The sequence below is a fragment of the Boleophthalmus pectinirostris genome, unplaced genomic scaffold, assembly GCF_026225935.1.
Source record: "Boleophthalmus pectinirostris isolate CB_2022bp ecotype Guang Dong unplaced genomic scaffold, ASM2622593v1 HiC_scaffold_18, whole genome shotgun sequence".
NCBI classification, from domain to species: domain Eukaryota; kingdom Metazoa; phylum Chordata; class Actinopteri; order Gobiiformes; family Gobiidae; genus Boleophthalmus; species Boleophthalmus pectinirostris.
In genome coordinates, this window is record NW_026571133.1 from 23,857,077 (window position 1) to 23,875,328 (window position 18,252).

The 18,252-nt window shown below is 39.9% G+C and overlaps 1 protein-coding gene across 3 annotated transcripts; it reads right to left on the minus strand.

Annotated features, from left to right (window-relative positions):
* Positions 1 to 124: 124 nt before the first annotated feature.
* Positions 125 to 17,956, minus strand: pi4kaa (phosphatidylinositol 4-kinase, catalytic, alpha a). Of its 3 annotated transcripts, none has more exons than XM_020938167.2 (54): positions 17,759 to 17,956; positions 16,442 to 16,558; positions 16,270 to 16,363; positions 16,103 to 16,191; positions 15,875 to 15,947; positions 15,533 to 15,795; positions 15,394 to 15,460; positions 15,168 to 15,316; positions 15,012 to 15,077; positions 14,844 to 14,940; positions 14,577 to 14,768; positions 14,407 to 14,507; positions 14,170 to 14,299; positions 13,976 to 14,105; positions 13,812 to 13,907; positions 13,547 to 13,730; positions 13,367 to 13,467; positions 13,004 to 13,172; positions 12,734 to 12,784; positions 12,509 to 12,617; positions 12,286 to 12,422; positions 12,083 to 12,216; positions 11,928 to 12,010; positions 11,787 to 11,857; positions 11,592 to 11,716; positions 11,438 to 11,519; positions 9,025 to 9,108; positions 8,843 to 8,932; positions 8,645 to 8,764; positions 8,367 to 8,459; positions 8,133 to 8,289; positions 7,917 to 8,044; positions 7,663 to 7,821; positions 7,437 to 7,588; positions 7,254 to 7,361; positions 7,051 to 7,178; positions 6,102 to 6,257; positions 5,929 to 6,008; positions 5,592 to 5,791; positions 5,432 to 5,519; positions 5,184 to 5,351; positions 5,051 to 5,104; positions 4,604 to 4,724; positions 3,292 to 3,421; positions 3,147 to 3,217; positions 2,989 to 3,061; positions 2,726 to 2,906; positions 2,528 to 2,632; positions 2,316 to 2,441; positions 2,118 to 2,238; positions 1,873 to 2,032; positions 1,705 to 1,794; positions 1,530 to 1,613; positions 125 to 1,444 (listed from the first exon to the last, which is right to left on the minus strand). In XM_020938167.2, exons 1-54 carry the CDS (start codon positions 17,855 to 17,857, stop codon positions 1,393 to 1,395), a joined length of 6,288 nt encoding a protein of 2,095 aa, XP_020793826.1. In that variant the 5' UTR covers positions 17,858 to 17,956; the 3' UTR covers positions 125 to 1,392. The 3 variants fall into 3 exon arrangements, with proteins under 3 accessions (XP_020793826.1, XP_055009378.1, XP_055009377.1); XM_055153403.1 differs by having other exon boundaries at positions 2,528 to 2,584; positions 6,958 to 7,178; XM_055153402.1 differs by having other exon boundaries at positions 6,958 to 7,178.
* Positions 17,957 to 18,252: the final 296 nt, after the last annotated feature.

Consider the following 18,252-nt stretch of genomic DNA (forward strand, 5'->3'; position numbering starts at 1 on the left):
CATAGGTGTCTAGTCTTTTTGGTACAGGCTAACCTATTTTGTTTATAGCTAAAATATGAGAGAGACTGTTTGCATGAAGTAAAGATTTCCATTTTACAAAGTCAATGTAAAAAATAGGCATACATAAGGGAGATTCAATATACTTTTATTGTTGAATCAATGTAAGACTGTTCCTGAAATGCTCTTCTGACAGAACAGATTTGTGCTTGAGTGTGTCATATTTGAAATGACAACATATTGATGTCACATTAACCTGGAGACAGATGATTGTCGTCTGAACAGTACTGAACTGAGCAAAAACTGCACACTTACATTAACATATCAAACCAGTAGCCTACAGACATCGGGACAGCTCAAAGAAACATGGACACACTGTAACTTGGACAAGACAAAACACAAGAAATGGCTTCATCAAAAAGTACTTAGACTGACAGAGACTTCTTTACCTTTACAACTTCATTAACCTTTTTACTGCTGTTTAAACAATGCAGCCTAATTTACCCTTAATATGCATTCTTTTGCACTAAATAATACTTGCTATGTAAGGTGGGAGTTAGTTACAACACAGCCACAAATGAATACACTATTAAATATTAATATATTGCATAAGGTTAATCATCAAGTATTACTACAGGCTGCCACAGTGTCTGTACTAACGTGGGGAATGGCTTTTTAATCGTTTGCAGTCATCGAGTCTGTGCAACTCAAACAGCATGTGTGACTAGGAATGTGACATTTAAAATGACATACACTCCTGTCTAAAGGGAAGTCTACAACGTCTACACTCAACATAGATATTATGACACATTTACTGTTATGTTAAAAGGAGTGCCATTTGGGAATGTCAAAAAAGTCTAAAAGATGCAGTTTTACCATAAAAATAAGCACAGCTAAACATTCCCAAATCCTGTCTATGTCTATGCAGTGTAATAGTTCTGGGAGAAGTTTGGTTTTCCAAACACCAATTAATAACAAACATTCATACAATGTAAATTTTTGATTTAGTCTTAGATATATTTCAAATCAACATAGTGTGAATAGTTAAAAAAGATGAATTTATAATTCTAAAACCTAACCATTGAGCAGCTGAAGTGAATTAAATACTGTGATCTGTAAAGTGCATACCAGCATTAAGTGGACATCAGCATAATGACAATGATAAAATATCTGCTTTAACACACACTATACAGAAATATGGCTCCCTTTTGGTCAGCTTCCACTTGTGTTACCACAAGTTATTCATTGTAACAAATACCAGCAATGTGAAGAGAACACTTAAAGGGAAATTCATATACCTCTTTTGATTTAAATAATTAACAACCTTAAAAAATTAACCACAGGAAAGCAGCAGACTGGAAGGTTTTGCATTGCAGTGATGTCCATGTAGACGTTTTAGTATGGGATTTGATTTTGATAATACTGCAGCATATCATAGGTCTTGCTCCTTAAATTGGGGAAGTTAAAAGAAAAAAGATTAAGACAATCTGAATAAATCTGTAGCCAATCAAACAGAATGAATTATGCCTCACCTGCTACTAAGGAAACAGCTCTGAATGACTTTGATCATGAATGCTGCTGCCTCTTTCTCACTCATTTGTGGGTTGAATCGTCCTCTGAAAAGCAAAAAAAAAAAATGCTATTAATCTTGAAGGTAGTTAGATGCAATTAATACTGTATAAATTATCTTTAAATGCAGTGCGGTACTTTAAAAGCTTAATGGTTTGCCCTCTGAAGCATGGCAGTCCAGTGTCCAGCATCAGCGTCACTAATGAAACTACTGCATCCATGTAGGGTCTGTTTAACAAGAGCAATTTTTAAATAATTATTTCTTTTCTAAGCTGGAAAATTCATAGTGCAGCATGAATGGCTTACCGTACAGCAAGGTATCCCCTGACACACATCTCCATGAACCACTTGAAAGGTGTAGCTTCCATTTTGCCTCCCATAATCATGACCATCTCATCAGTCAATTTGATGTCTGGCTCCCAGCCGAGGTTACCACCAGGGGAGCTCTCAAACATGAAGCCGAAGTCTAGGAAAAATCAGGTTCACAGTTTTACATATTTGTTTACATAGTGGAACTACTACTTTTAGAGGTCTATATTTCTGTGTCGTACCAATGTGAATGAGATGACCCTTGCTGTCTAACATGATGTTCCCATTGTGCCTGTCTTTGATCTGCAGCAGAAACAATAGAAGACTATAGGCAGCCATACTGCGAATGAAGTTATATCGGGCCTGTGAAAAGAAAAAGCATAAATTGTAAAGTTGTAATTTACAGCATGTTTACAAAGATAGTATGAAAGACTATGCACCTTTTGGAAAGCTAAAGTGGATTCATCTCCGTATTGGTTACGGAAGTAGTCATACATTCCAAAGTCTGTCTGTCTGCCGAGTTGGTCACGGGACTTACAGTCGGGGATGCATTCAATGACGCCACACTATGAAATATGAAATGAAAACATTTTAACCATAGTGGTAGGAGGGTATTATATAAAATGCATTATAAGTCATATTAAAGCTTTACCCCTGGAGCTGTTGCTACCACTCTATATGGAAAGACAAACAGATCCAAACCAACCAACTGAAAAATATTTTTAAAAAGGCCAATAATTTGTAGAGCAAGCATGTCCTAAAAGGTGCAAGAGGCACACAGCAACAATATGAGTTTACAATCATCAACAATATGTAATGCAAATGTGGGACAAAGTCTCAATGTTATTACCTGTCTACAGTCATCTCCCACTTTAAAAATGGCTGCCTGCCAGCAAACTTTGCGAGAGCCATCAGGATTTTCCTCTCCATCTTCTACTGAGTCCGAGGGGCAGCGCAGGCCTTCCCTCTCCAGCTCACTCACACCACAACGCTTTACTTTGAACTTCGCAAGGTAGGGTGCTTTAGCAGCACTGCAAAAAAAAAAAACATAATCATTTTAATAAAGAGCATTTAACAATCAGTACAACAAATGCAACATGTAATAAGTCACACCTCTGCATAGGTGTTCCGGATTTATAATCAATATCGAGAACAATTGCTTCAGGATTACTTGGCAAGTAGCACCCTGTAGGCACGACATCAGTTATTCAATGCTCAAAAAATGTGAAACCTGCAAGTTGCATGCCAAGAATGTGCTAAATATACTGTACCTGGTTGAACCTTGATGTCAGATAAAGCCTTAAGACAGGCCCGTTTTCTCTCCTCACCCTTTGGAACAGGCCTAAAAATATACATAGTTTGTACAAAGACTAATATGGAGAAAATACTGTATATTTAAATTGCTAAGGGCTTTACTTGATAATGGCTGACACATTGGTGATCTTGTTGAAGAAGTCAAACTCTCTTTGGTAGAAATCCTTTGCTGGTCCGGACAGTGAGTTGATGATTTCCTCAACCATTTGCTCCAGTAGCTCTCCAATGTCAGCTAAACAGATTCACACAGAAGTTTTAGATCAAATCACTTACACATATATTTAATAGGGTTGGGCAAAAATAAAAAATCGTAATCGCATTAATCGCATGATTAATCTTGATTAATCACGTTATACGCAAAACCAATTAATGAATTCAAAAGAACAGCATTTCTTTATACAGTAGCAGGACACTAGTCTGTAAAGTCCATGTTTATATTTCTTCCTTTGGAGAAGCTTACTCAAAAAAGAACCAGTTTCTGTGCAGTTTGTCAATTCTTAGTATTTGACTTAATGAACTGAATTCAAAAGTAAAAAAGTGCTCAACAGCAGTAAAATAAACTATTCAATGTAAATCTCAACTGAAAATACCAAATCAGACTAAATACAAAACTGAAATTTATTGCCACTGCCAGGCATTTATGTTATCCTGTTTGATATAAAAATAAGAATCTCAGTCAAAAACAATAACCAGAAAACAGTACACATAACCAGATTTTCAGTGCAGTTTGTCAATTCCTAGAACTTTAACATTTTTGAACAAAGCAAGTTGCTAAGACATACAAGATTGTTATTGTTATTAAGAAGAATGCGATTGCTGGCACCGGCTTCTTGTGTAAGAAAAGTGAGACCGGGGTTGGGGGGTTGTGTGCCCCCGCAAGCACTTGATGCCCTACGCGCTGTGCGTAATGTACGGTTGCGGAGCGACAGCTCTGACACATTGCATTTAATGTGGTCTGTTGAAGCTTCACTTGTTTCATTGAATGATTTGCCGGCATCAACACAATGTATTGCATTTAGGTGGTATTTCATGAAACTCCGGTGATGAAACAATTCAGCGTTGCAGTGTTACAAATGACTTTGGCTGTGTTGACTGTGCCGTTTAGAAGAACCTTAAAATGAAAATGGCCATGTAAAATATCCTTACCCTTCTCCATGTTTGTTTATCCCGCTTTCTTTCACTCTGTTTACTGTGAGCGCCGCAGCAGTAAGCAACATTCTAGGCCTGCTCACGATGAACTTTTTCAAAATAAAAGCCAGTGAGCAACAGACGCAAAAAAAAAAAAAAAATAATAATAACAAAAACTGCATTAAGGGGAGAAAAATAATTGTCGGCGATAATGAATTAATTAGTTAACGCAAAATTAACGCATTAAGGTGCCCGGCCCTAATATTTCATAAGACTTTTTGTTTACGATCTTTCTGATGTCCCTCCTCATCCACGAAAATGTTGGTCTTCATGTTCCAGATAAACTGATGAGCAAGCAGCTGGGATTTTTGGGCTGCCCAAAGGATGTACTCCCGCACATAACCCATCTAAAAAAAAAAGAAGAAATCCATATGTCAATATAGTCTCAAACTTGGCACCTACACATTCACATAGTACCTTTAAGCATTGCTGGCTTTATTATAACTTTTCTAGTGGATGGTCCGTCATCAGTTTATATCCATGTATATGGCTTTGCCTTAAACTTACTCAGTGTGGTATGACTACTTTGTTCAATCACATCATTTATTGCTCAAATATACCTTGAAAAACATGCATAAGAGGCCACGCCACTCAGAGCTGAGCCGTAACTTAGCCTTGTGGCATCACCTACTTGTCTTGATGGAAATAGATAACACAAACCTAACACATTTACCTTATCATAACGCAATGCTTGTACAATCTGAGGAATGTAGAACAGAATAGCATCCTAGAGAAAAAACAATGACAACATACACAGTGTTAGGTTTATCGATTGTGTAGTACCAGTGAGATGTAATTAAACTTACCGGGGGGAAAGAACGCAGGACCTTGACGCCATACTGTGCAGTGAGCGGATGTGGTGGGTACATGCTGCTGAAATAGGACAGACCAGTGGGAGGATCAGCTGGTGCCCAACATAAGATATGGCTCAGCTCAGGAGAGTCAGCATCAATTGTGTGCCAGGTCACTAAAAACTAGGTAAAAACAAACAAGTTTAACAACAACCACCAAAATACTGAAATCATTGCTTAATCAATCACTTTCAAAATTTTACTTTTACAGCTTCTGGTACATCGCTGACAGCTCCAGGGTCAAGTCTCACCAGCCGGGTCACTTCAGCAACAATGGCGTCATTTTTGAACCTATCAAAAACACCAGTCAATTTTATATAGGCTTAAAATGTGCCATAACAATAAGTGAACAGAAAAAAAGACCTTGCTGGAAGCTGCATTGCCAGGTATGGTGCAATGCTCCAGGCCAAATTCACATTGTCCTTCCACTGTTTCTCAGTTAGACTGATGTATTTGGATCTCCAGTTGGAGATGCTAGTTTCCACAGACTGTTCAGTGGCGATGGCTAGTTCCTGGGTGGAAAGGGGATTGTACCATGTGGTCAGCCGCTCAATCTCACTGGCCTGCAAAAAACATATGTCTTTTTTTTACTCAGTATTTTGCAGAATTGTAAAAAAAAAAAAAAAAAAAAAAAGAAACGTCCCACACATCAGATGATTAAAACAAGGGAATTAAACCAATCCACTGTCAAAGCTCTCACCAGCAATGCCAACAGCAGAGTTCTGCGTTTTGTATAATACTTATGAAGTTGTGTTCCTCTGTTACTTTTCTTTGATGTGCCTAGAAAGAGGACCAAGCAAATTCAAATGTGGTACCAGGTGTAGTTTTCCTGTGTTTTCCTTTGATGCAAAGATTGCATGTAATTAACAATACCTGACTTTTTAGATGCAGTAGACATTCCACTGGAGAGAGGATATGTGTTAATCCACCCCTGACCACTCTGCTGAGAGCGAGAGCTGGAGTCCATATTGCTCCGGAGGTCAGCAGCATTCATCACTGAGAGACTGTTCAATGATGGGTCTTGATTGTCTGTTCAGAGAGAAAACAATTTACAAAAAAACTCTATAGCTTTAAGTTAAAACATGCCCAATGGTGTAGATGTTCTGAACAAAAATGTGTCCTGTAAGTGCCCCGCTGTTTTAATGGTCATGCAGGGAAAGACAGCAGGAGATGATAGCGGTCCAAACCGTTGGCCTTGGGTCAAATAGTATTTACATTGCAGGGTTATTGTAAATCTGGCCCAGGGTCAATAGTTTAAGATAAAGATAAAGTTAAACTAGAACATGAATGGATGTATGACAATGCAACCATGTCTTTGTCTGGATTGTTGGAATGAAAAGGGCTGGATATTTGAGAAAAAACACTTTTTAATTTAAATTTAAAGATTATAACTGAGAAATTTAGTAAATTGTGAGAAGGGGGCAGGTGGAGGGGCTGATAAAATGAATACCATGCATCTTAACACAGATGGCAAATTTGCACTTTCCTCACAGTTGCTTCAAGTATTTTAGAAAAGAACAAGAGCAATAGGAAGTTGGAAAAAGAAACAAAAAAATTTAGGGATCACAAGAAAAACACAAAGAATATATTGGGTAAAAAAGAAAACTGAAAATGGTTTGTTAAGAACAATAAGTCATCAGCAATGTGAGGATATCCAGGGACAAATTTGACATGTGCAACAGCATGCCCCTGCTGCAGTGCAGTCCAAGCTCCACCACGTTAGGCTTACTCAAGATAGATATCGGAGAAGTGCTGGACACAATTAGCGATCCAAAAATTCCAGCAGAGAGGGTGCTCGGGACAGGGCTAGTACCAAGCTCACCGGGTGGGACCAATTGACACGCAGCCAAATATTTCTTGTCAGAAAGGATGCTTGCGTAGAAACGGATCATTACACTGATGTCTTCACGTAGTCGCTTGTCGCACTGAGTTGGGAACTTTGGGTTAACGCTAAATCAATTTTAAAAGCAATTAGTTTGTATACAATCACAATCACAGATCAGTAACTACATGGTTAAAAGTTACCTAAAGTAATCAAAGGCAGTAGAATAGATTTTTTCACGAAGAACATTTCTAACAGTGGCATTTGTGACCACATCAGAATGAAGCAAAGCCAGACCCAGAGTAAGCAATCTGCAACACAAAAATATTACAACAATTAAAAGCACAAAATAAAACCCAACAGAGTTGCATTAATGTAAAAACTACCTGAAGCGAGGTCCAATAGCAGCTACATGGCGGTTGAGACTACTTTGATTGCCACCAACATTAAGAGACAGAGAACGCTGAAGCAAGCTGCCAAAAATCTCCACTTGATCTGCACTAGAATATTTTGCTATTTCAAACCTCTGGACTAGAAACTGTGGAAAGAAAGTTACTTAAAAAACAAATGAAGATTTTGAAAAACTTTATCTTGAAAAATGTAAAATCAAACCTCTATCCAAATGTGGTGAGGGGTCACATCTGGGGGACAGGGCACAGGTTGACTTTCTTCAGATGCAGCAAGAGGATCAGCCTCAACCTGAGCATTGGAAAATAAGCCCATCTTCAACTCCACAGTCATCTGCCAAGCTCCTGCCATCTCCCGCATAAACTACACAACCAACAATGCACCAAAGGTAATAACAAATCTGTTGGTGAGGAAAAAAACAAAACAAAACAGAACATAATGCTTTCAATCATCTGTACCGGGACTTCAATTCCAGCACGGGCAGCCAGCAGCCACTCCCAGCAGGCAATAGCAGTCTCCATGCCATGCTCTGTAAACATCTTGAGAGGAGACCAACAGAGATGGTGCAAGAGCTGAGGGTCACAATCTAAAGAAAATGGATGCCACAGTCAATATAAACACTAGAGAGAAACAAGGCAAAAAGTGGAAATACGAATTTTGAAAGGAAAGTGAACCCTTTGTGCTGATGAGCAATGCAGCCAGTTTGAACATGGCCTCAGTGAATGCTTCAGGCTGTGCCGAATCCAAAGCTTCCCCCATCTGTTTGATCATCAGTCGACTTAAATCAGACTGTCCTTTAACTGCTTGGACAAAGTGGATCATGCCCGATACCTACAAAAACAATTTGTTCAAATATTAGTTTAGTTTTTAGAAATTTAAATTATGTTTTTTTTCTTGAAGGTAATTACCTCTCCAGCATATCGGTTTCTGAGGTTTAGTGATGCCATGAAATTGGAATAGTCCTTCTTGACACAGGCAGGCCTTTCTGTCAATTGAGTGGACTGTAGTACGATAAGAAATGCACAAAGAAGCTCATTAATTTTAATGATGTTATGTAAATTATAATGTATATATTTACTAATACAGTATATTATAAACACATTTAATAACATTTTGTTATTTCTCAGAGTATTCGTGGCTTTCCATCCAGTCCAGAAAAAGTGTTGGCAGGAGTGTCATTACCCACCCCCAGTGTGGTGCTCTCTCGGTTGTAGCCAGCAAAATGCAAGATACTCTCTGTGGCCATAGCTAAGCCTGTGTGCTGAGACAGCCCTGACACCCAGTTTTGATGCTTGTTTAGATATTCCTAAAAATGAACAAAAAAATACTGATTTGTCCAAGTATATATAGTACAAGTCTCTAATATATGTTATAAATTTGTTACCTGTAGATGTGATTTGGTCACAGATGGTGCCCACTTCATGGCTTCTTTAAGGATCTCTCCACAGCGTGCTGCAAAATCCTTCACTATACTCTACAGTGAGAAATTTTAGATTATTGCATCATTATTGTAGTTGCAAGACTGCATTTTGCATTTGGTGACAATTTTAAGTTGCAGAATAATACCTCTCTTGCTTCATATGTGTCTGGGACAGTGACTCTGTAGGGTGTGTCTGGGATGTCATAGTATGGTTGGTCTTTGTGGATGTCCTGCAGGAGAATGAAGCATTAATATAGCATATATACCCTGTTGTGCATGTAATGAAATGCATGTACTGTGCAATTATAGCTTATATACAGGAAATGAGGTCTGTTTAATTTGGGACAGGGGTGAGGTTAAATAAGTATTTAAGTTATCACTCCTTTTTGGACACAAGTAAAGTCTGCGTGACATTTATTTTTATTTATTGTTATGGAAAAGAAGTCTTTAATTTTTGTATTATATCTATTTATTTTCTGGCCTTTCCGCTTGGGTCTGCCGGAAAGACCTGGCAGGCCCAAGCGTGTAGTAAGGGTCTGCTGGGAACGTCTGGCAGAGCCCTCTGTCAGAGGGACTTTCAACTCGCACCCCCAGGAGGACTTCTCCCAGATTCCGGGGGAGGCTGGAGATATGGAGTCCGAGTGGGCTTCATTCTCTGCCTCTATTGTCAATGCGGCCGCTCGTAGCTCTGGGCGTAAGGTCTGTGGTGCCTGTCGCGGCGGCAATCCCCGAACCCGGTGGTGGACACCGGAAGTAAGGGTTTCCGTCAAGCTGAAGAAGGAGTCCTATCGGGTCTTGTTGGCTCGTGGGACTCCTGAGGCAGCTGATGGGTACCGGCGGGCCAAGCGTGCTGCAGCTCGTGTGGTTGCGGAGGCAAAAACTCGGAGCTGGGAGGAGAGGCCATGGAGGAGGACTATCGGACGGCCTCAAAGAGATTCTGGCAAACTGTCCGGCGCCTCAGGAGGGGGAAGCAGTCCTTCACCAACACTGTTTACAGTGCAGGGGGAGAGCTGTTGACCTCGACTGGGGACGTTGTCCGGCGGTGGAAGGAATACTTTGAGGATCTCCTCAATCCCACCGTCACGTCTTCCGAGGAGGAAGCCGAGGCTGGGGACTCGGAGGCGGACTTGTCCATCACCCTGACTGAAGTCACTGAGGTGGTTGGCAAGCTCCTTGGTGGCAAGGCTCCGGGGGTGGACGAGATCTGTCCTGAGTACCTTAAGTCTCTGGTTGTTGCAGGGCTGTCTTGGCTGACAAGCCTCTTCAACATCGCGTGGCGGTCGGGGACAGTACCTCTGGACTGGTAAACCGGGGTGGTGGTCCCTCTGTATAAGAAGGGGGACCGGAGGGTGTGTTCCAACCACAGGGGAATCACACTCCTCAGCCTTCCCGGTAAGGTCTATGCCAGGGTACTGAAGAGGAGAATCCGGCCGATAGTCGAACCTCGGATCCAGGAGGAGCAATGTGGTTTTCGTCCTGGCCGTGGAACACTGGACCAGCTCTACACTCTCCATCGGGTGCTCCAGGGTTCATGGGAGTTTGCCCAACCAGTCCACATGTGCTTTGTGGACTTGGAGAAGGCATTCAACCGTGTCCCTCGTGGTGTCCTGTGGGGGCTGCTCTGGGAGTATGGGGTCCGGGGCCCTTTGCTAAGGGCTGTGTGATCCCTGTATGACCGGAGCAGGAGCTGTGTTCGCATTGCCGGCAGTAAGTCAGACCTGTTCCGGGTGCATGTTGGACTCCGCCAGGGCTGCCCTTTGTCACCGGTTCTGTTCATTGAAGCTGCTGGGATGAAGATCAGCTCTTCCAAGTCCGAGGCCATGGTTCTCAACCAGAAAAAGGTGACTTGCCCTCTCCGGGTGGGTGGGGAGTCTTTGCCTCAAGTGGAGGAGTTCAAGTATCTCGGGTCTTGTTCACGAGTGAGGGAAGGACGGAACGTGAAATTGACAGGTGGATCGGTGCAGCGTCTGCAGTGATGCGGTCGCCGTATCGGACTGTTGTGGTGAAGAGGGAGCTGAGTCGAAAGGCGAAGCTCTCGATTTACCGGTCAGTCTTCGTTCCTACTCTCACCTATGGTCATGAGCTCTGGGTAATGACCGAAAGGACGAAATCGCAGATACAAGCGCTCGAAATGAGTTTCCTTCGCAGGGTGGCTGGGCGCTCCCTTAGAGATAGGGTGAGGAGCTCAGTCACACGGGAGGAGCTCGGAGTAGAGCCGCTGCTCCTCCACGTCGAGAGGAGCCAGCTGAGGTGGCTCGGGCATCTGTTCCGGATGCCTCCTGGGCATCTCCTGGTCGGGAGGTGTTCCGGGCATGTCCCACCGGGAGGAGGCCCCGGGGAAGACCCAGGACACGCTGGAGGGACTATGTCTCTCGGGTTCCCCTGGAGGATCTGGAGAACGTGTCTGGGGTGAAGGAAGTCTGGGAGTCCCTGCTTAGGCTGCTGCCCCCACGACCCGGCCCCGGATAAGCGGAAGAAAATGGATGGATGGATCTATTTATTTTCATTTTCTGTGTATGCATTACTGACTGACTAAACATTCTTTAATTCATAACTTACTGCACTGAGAGAAAGGGAGAGTGTCTGCAGGATATCCAACATGGTCCTGAGCACACGGCCACTCCACAACAGATGAGGGAAACTGAAAAGCAAAAGATGTCATTCATGAACATTAAACATGTTTAATCATTTACCTACAAAAAGCAATACTCACGTTTCAGCAAGTCCAGATAAATATTTGTCTGCCACTCTCCGTATTCTTTTATGTATGTGATTAAAGTTGACCAAGAGAAATTGGGCATGGCGCTCTAGCTCTTCTTCGTGAGATTTGGTTTTTGCCTAAAAATAAGATGCCATGAATTAAGGGTGTAATGGAATTTTTTTTTTTAAATGGTTGAAATTATCTTACTTTTTCTGCCATCATTTGAAGAAAGACCTCAAAAACTTTGTCACTGACAGCAATCACACACTGCATCATACCTGAAAGGTGTGTGCAGTGGTTAACATGGCGTTTTAAAGTTATTCAAATGTTGTGTCTTATAACCCCTACCAGATTTATCCTTCTGAATAGCTCTATCTTCAAAATATCGAAACATGACTTGAAACCGATCAGAGTCCAGAGAACGCAGCATCCTAAAAACAGTATAGTATTATTTGTTTAAAAAATGAATAGGTACATGGACATAGATAGATTGCTTGCCATACCTCATATATTCCAATCTGTAAACCGACAAGAGGTAAGTTGACATGGCGAAGTCCAACTTGTTGATCAGACCAGCCACATCTGGAGGAGGGTCCAGCAGGTTGATGATAGTACTCCGAAGATCATTCAGTTCAGCCTGCAATACATTTTTTCATAAGTTTAAAAATATCTTTTGATGTATTAAATCTTGTATTACATCACATACAGGAGTGACAGTGTCATTCTTCAGTGCAGAATTGTACTGTAGCTCAGAGCGCAGAGGTTCTCCACTTGGAAACGTGAGCAGGGGGGATTTAGTTGCAATCTCACAAACTCCTTCATACCATTCTTCTGGCCACAGGCCTAGGGAACATTACAGTAAAAAACATATTCAACACATTTCTCTAAAATCTCACTTTTCATGAATTTAAATAGTAATTATTGCAAACCTGAACCCTCTACGGCAAAACCCATGACAACAGAGTAGAGCCAGAAGTCTCTGAAGAGCTTTTGCAAACGTGGCTTTGCTTCTTTAATTGGTGGAAGTCTCCTGGTTAGCTGAAACATTACTCAATGACACTTAAATTGCAATGTTTTTCTAGATAATTATTGGTATAGATATGTTCTTCGTGTATGAAAATAACCTAAACAAAAATATTGTTATATTTACATACCACAGCAATAACAGGGATCAAGACTCCAAGATTTCCAGCGCTGCTAGATGCCTACAAAACAAGACAAAACAAGACAAACAAATCTGCTGTTTATATTATTGTTAAAGCATCACCAAGTGGCTGACGTGGCAACACATAATACCAAAACCAACTGCGCTTTTTGGAAAGAAAACAGATATGGAAAAGTTAAAAAAAATAATGTGAAACATACTTATTTAAACATCTCTATTTAAATTGTTGATGTAGTTATCATGCAAGTATTGTGTCTACCTTTAAAGCTGGACCTTTGTCTGAGGCTCTCTCACTTGCTCTTTTGCCTTCCAGGCCAAGTTGAACAAAAAGTTCCAACAGGTTCACAAGTAACTCATCCACCATTTGTTCATTTTGGAGATTTGCTGCTATGTTACCCAGGGCATTTATCACAGCAAGGGAACAATGTCTAACAACACAAAAATAATGTAGTTGTTAATAACAATAAATATCAGAAATACATAGCAATGTAGTTCCCAAAGTGGGAGTTTCTGATACAGACTGAAAGTAATGTCCAGTTGTTTTCAAATTATTATGGAAATAGATTTTGACACTTTTGCTACTCTAAGATATTGGTTATTCTGATGACCTGTTTAAGCTCACCTATATCCATGATCCTTATAGTCCTTGGTAGAATAAACCATGGAACTAGCTTTAACACTGATCTGCTGAAATAAATTCCATACTTCCTGGTAGATGTATTGCTGAAAAAGAAGACAAATTGAATATCTGTAAACAAAGCAATATAAAACTTAATTTTGGTGTCTAATATTTGATATTTACATTGCCTGTGATGACCATGCAGCCCAGTTGGTCAATGATGAGGACATCAAGCTGAGATGGAGGCTGACAGAACTTTTGTTGTAGGATTTGAAGTATGGGCTCCATTACCCTGGGAGTGTCTCGTAAGGCCACAGCAATGTGACCCAAAGCCCTGATGGTGTGATCTGGGATCAAATGAGCATCTCTGGATGATGAAAGAAAAAAAATCTGTCATTCTTTCATCTTTTTTCTGTCAAATTAGTAGTTTCTGTAGGTCAATCCTTACTTATCATTTTCTTGGTAGATGTAAAGACGGTTAGAAAGACTTGCAAGAAATGCTTCTACTATGACATTGTCCCAAGTGAGGCCTGCTTTAAGACACCTAAAAGGCATAAATACGTTCTGCTATTACAACAGTACATGAGAATGTAACTGATCAATATAACTTACCTGCAAATGTTATCTATTGAGATGTCCCTCAACTGTTCATACATAGTAGGCTGGCTCTTCTTGCTTGTACTAGCACTCAGTGTTGACTGAGAATGTTCATTGGTTACATGAATTTTTATTTCACTGCCTCCTATAAACAATATAATCATAAAATTATTACTGAATAAACTATTTATTTTAGCATTAATAGATACCTGTTGTGTACTGGCTGTGGTATTTGTACAACTTCACTAAAACCGGAGAAGGCACCACCAAGAAGTCTCTTAAAGACATGGTGACCGAGTGAGCAACAACAGGAAAGCGCTCACATAGACGGCCAAGACCCTAAATAATAACAAGAAAAAAATCTAAAGTCACTCTCAACACCATATTTAATTCAACAAAAAATAAATATTACAGTAAAACAGAAAACAAAACAAAACAAAAAATACCTGAAGGCAGCAAATGAGTAGGGGCATGTGGGCAATAATGACTTTGCTAGATGTTTTTGACTGAAGCTTCTCAGACAGTTTAGTGCAGAGATTTTCAGCTCCTAGCAATGAAAGACATATGTTTACACCCACAATACAATCCAAAATCAAGTTTATAATGTGATGTTTACCTTGTTCTTCAGTCACGGCCCACACCATCAGGTCCACACAAGCCGCATTGGCCTGACAGCGCAATTTGAGTGGGCTCAGCTCACTTTGCAGATACTCCACATCATGTAATATCCTTTGTAACTCTGACTGGCTGCTGCTAAACTGCTCCAGGACAAAGTCATGAACCTCTTTTACAAAGTCTGTCTGGAGATCTGGAGGGCATAGATACAGATATATGAGAAGCAAACACTAAATAAGAAAATTGAAAAACAAATCAAATAACCTACCCTTTAGATTATACAGAGTGTCCCGTAGCATTTTAAAAATAGCTACATACAGAGGATCACTAAAGGTTTTGTAATATAGCTGAAAATTTGGATTTGCCTACAAACACAAATTAACTCTGTTAAACTTTGTTAACAGAATTCAGCACTGTCATAATGCTTTTAGCATACCTCTAAAAGCTCAGCCAAAGTGTCATCTAGTGATTTTAAAAATGATTCAGACACAAACTGTTCAACCTGTAAAGACAGACAAGCAATAAGCATATTTCTTCTGTTTATCACCAAATGTAAGTATATTTTCTATTCAGTCAAATTGTGATTTCGAACCATGTGAAGCAGCTGCCTCAGTGTATCAATAGGGACATGAAACTCTCCTGTGCTCCTTCCAGTAAACAGAGGTGACACAGAGAAGCTTGAGCTGATAGTGGAGAAGTAATATTCAGGGTCCACAGCGCTGCCATCAGGGAGGTAAGAGCCTGAAAACAAAGGTATGTGAACTATGTCAACTGCTTGTTTTGAATTGTACACAGGGACTATTTTTCTAGTATCTCACCCTCAAAATATTGCACAGAAGGATCAGCAGGGGAGCTGGGTGTAAGACCTGCTCTTTCAGGACTGGCCTACAACAGTATTGTGATTGCTCAATTATTCATGTAACTTTATACAATAATGGTTAATACAATTACACCTACCTGCTGTGAGACACTGGAAACAGAGGAACCTTTACGCTTTAAAGTGTCACTCTGACAAACAGTCAGCAAAGAGCTGGGCATTATTGAACGGAAATCATTAAATGATCTTCTGTGTACAGAGTCACTCTCTTCATTTGTAGGTAACACTGGGGCCACTGGTCGAGGGAATAATTTGGACAGCAATGGCTCATCTGTGTTGCTGTATCTCCCAAAGGCTCGAGCCACCCCAAGGAGAGTTGGCACTGTGTACTTACAGAGGTACTCTGAAGTCATAAGAGAAGACAACTGTTATTAAGTTTGCCATAATGAACAGATCCAAAAGCAAATGAAAATGTGTGTTACCTTTGTCATGAGAATCTGGATTCTTGCAGATGTCTTGTAGCACTTGCATGAGATCCATGATAGCCTCCAAAATCTTGCAAGGAGATTTTATTAAAATTTTATTCATAGATAGTGACAAATGACAGTAACATTATAAACAAAGAAAAATGGTTGGTGATAATTATATGGAAGATACATTGTTTCAAGCAACAACATAGAAACATAAATTTTTAACTAAAGAAGGTTTACCTGTCCACGTAAGGCCTCATCACTCTGGGCCACATCTGAGAGCAGTGTTACAAGACTAAAGCTGAAGTTTTCAGCAACAGGGAGAGTGTCTGCAAAACAAATAGAAAAAACTTAAACATAAACATATTTTCAAGGGACATGCAACAATCTCCATAGCGTGACTTTACCAAGTCCTTTACGTAGGGAGCTTTCCTCAATCCACTGAACTTTGGGAAGGCCTTTCAGTAGCCCCAGAAGGTATGGAACAATGGAATCTTTGTGCTGTTTGAGGAGATTAAGAGTGTGGTGAAAAAAAAGTTGGCAGATAAAAGCAAATAGTTAGGAAAACCCTATGATTACCTGAAGGTTTGATTCAACCAAAAAGACACCTAGTGCAATGACAGCATCTCTCCTCCTCTCATCTAACTGGTAGACTCCACGGAAATCAACAGGACACATGCACTGCAACTTCTGCACCTAAGAAAAGAGCAAAACATTGTAAGCTGTTTAAATGAAGCAGTCTTGAGTATAAGCCGGATTTGCATCACGTGCTTATGAAGACACAGTGGTCATGCATGGCTTCATTATTTATAACAATGAATTTGTCCAGCCTAAATGTGTTTCAGGAATTGAACCAGGACTGACGGATCTGCCCTTATGGCTTTATTGCATTGGGTTTAAAGGGAGGAATTATCTTTTACAGTGTACAAATACAATGTTAGTTTTAAATTGATCTCTGAATTTAATTAAGTAAAAACTACATTCATACCATACTCCATACAACTGTACAACAACTTACCCTTTTGTAACAGATAGCCCTATGTCCTGTCAATCATCAAATCAATTTTTGTACTGTTTTTTTTCCATACAACCTCTTGTATACAGCTGAGATATTTTTATTATTACTTTTTCCCACTTGTACATACGCATTTATATAACTATGCCTTATTGACACCTGTCTATTGTTATCTTTTTTGCTACTTATTTACAATTTATTATCACCATTCGTATTTTTTTTTTACACTTTGTTATTATAATATATTGTGATGTGTGAGCTACTGTGTCAAGTTAATTTCCCTTGTAGATCAATAAACTTTGTCTAAACCTAAGTCGAAGTTTCTATTCTCTAATTCTCTAAGTCTAATTTCTATTTTAAAACATGCGTATCTAGATCTGGGCAAGAATAAGGATGTGTAGACAAATTAACCTACAATGTATTAATAATTATTTACGTCTATGCATGCAGCTTTAAAAAGAGCACTTCAATAAATACCAACAGTAGTTACCCAACTGAGGTATCTGTGGTTACGTTTTACTTAAATACAGTCCTGCCGTCACCTCTACACAGTAACCTTTACAATTAAACTTGTAATTAACTGTTGTGGACCTATAATGGACTAGTTTAAGTAAAAATAAAGGGAGTTTGATTGAGCTGACAATCGTTTCATTTCCTGATGTTGCTGCTCTGGTTTCTTGGGTACAAGGTTAGCCTGAGTTTATGTCTACGTTATTAACAGGTTACAACTGAAAGAGCTTTCTTATAAGCCAGGCATACAAACACACCTTAAACGTGAACGACTGTAAGAATTAGACCAAAGATACGTTAATAAAACCAAACGAGAAGTTAAAGGCAGGCCGAAGGTCTCTAAACAGGTTTTAGCTAGCTAGCTGCGTTACCTTTTCGATTGGAGCTTGTCCATGGGCTGCCAGCGACCGTGCTAAAGATAAAACTGTGTTAAAATAAAACCCTCTGCTTCCTCCTCCATTCAGAGACATGATTAAAAATATCCAAACACAGCTAGGCAAACGGAAGCATCTTTTTCATTTATCCCGTTTGCAGCTCACAACTACGGGAAGCGCACTGTCCAAACCGAACGAAACAAGGTCACAGAAAAAAAAAAAAAAAGCGAAATGCGCAGAATAGACGCAAAAATGCCTTTACTTGAGAGGGGCGCTTAACAGTTTACATTTCACTTAAATTATTTATTTTTTTTTTCAAACTTGTCCACAGACCTAGAATGTCGTAAACAAAAACACTTAAAACATGTACATAAAAAAGTAAATTACATCTTTTCACTGTCAAAATAAAAATAAAAATAAATTACTGAAAAGCCATTAATGAGACAGGACGTTTTTTTTTTTTTTTTTTGTTTTTTTTTTCCATTACTCAA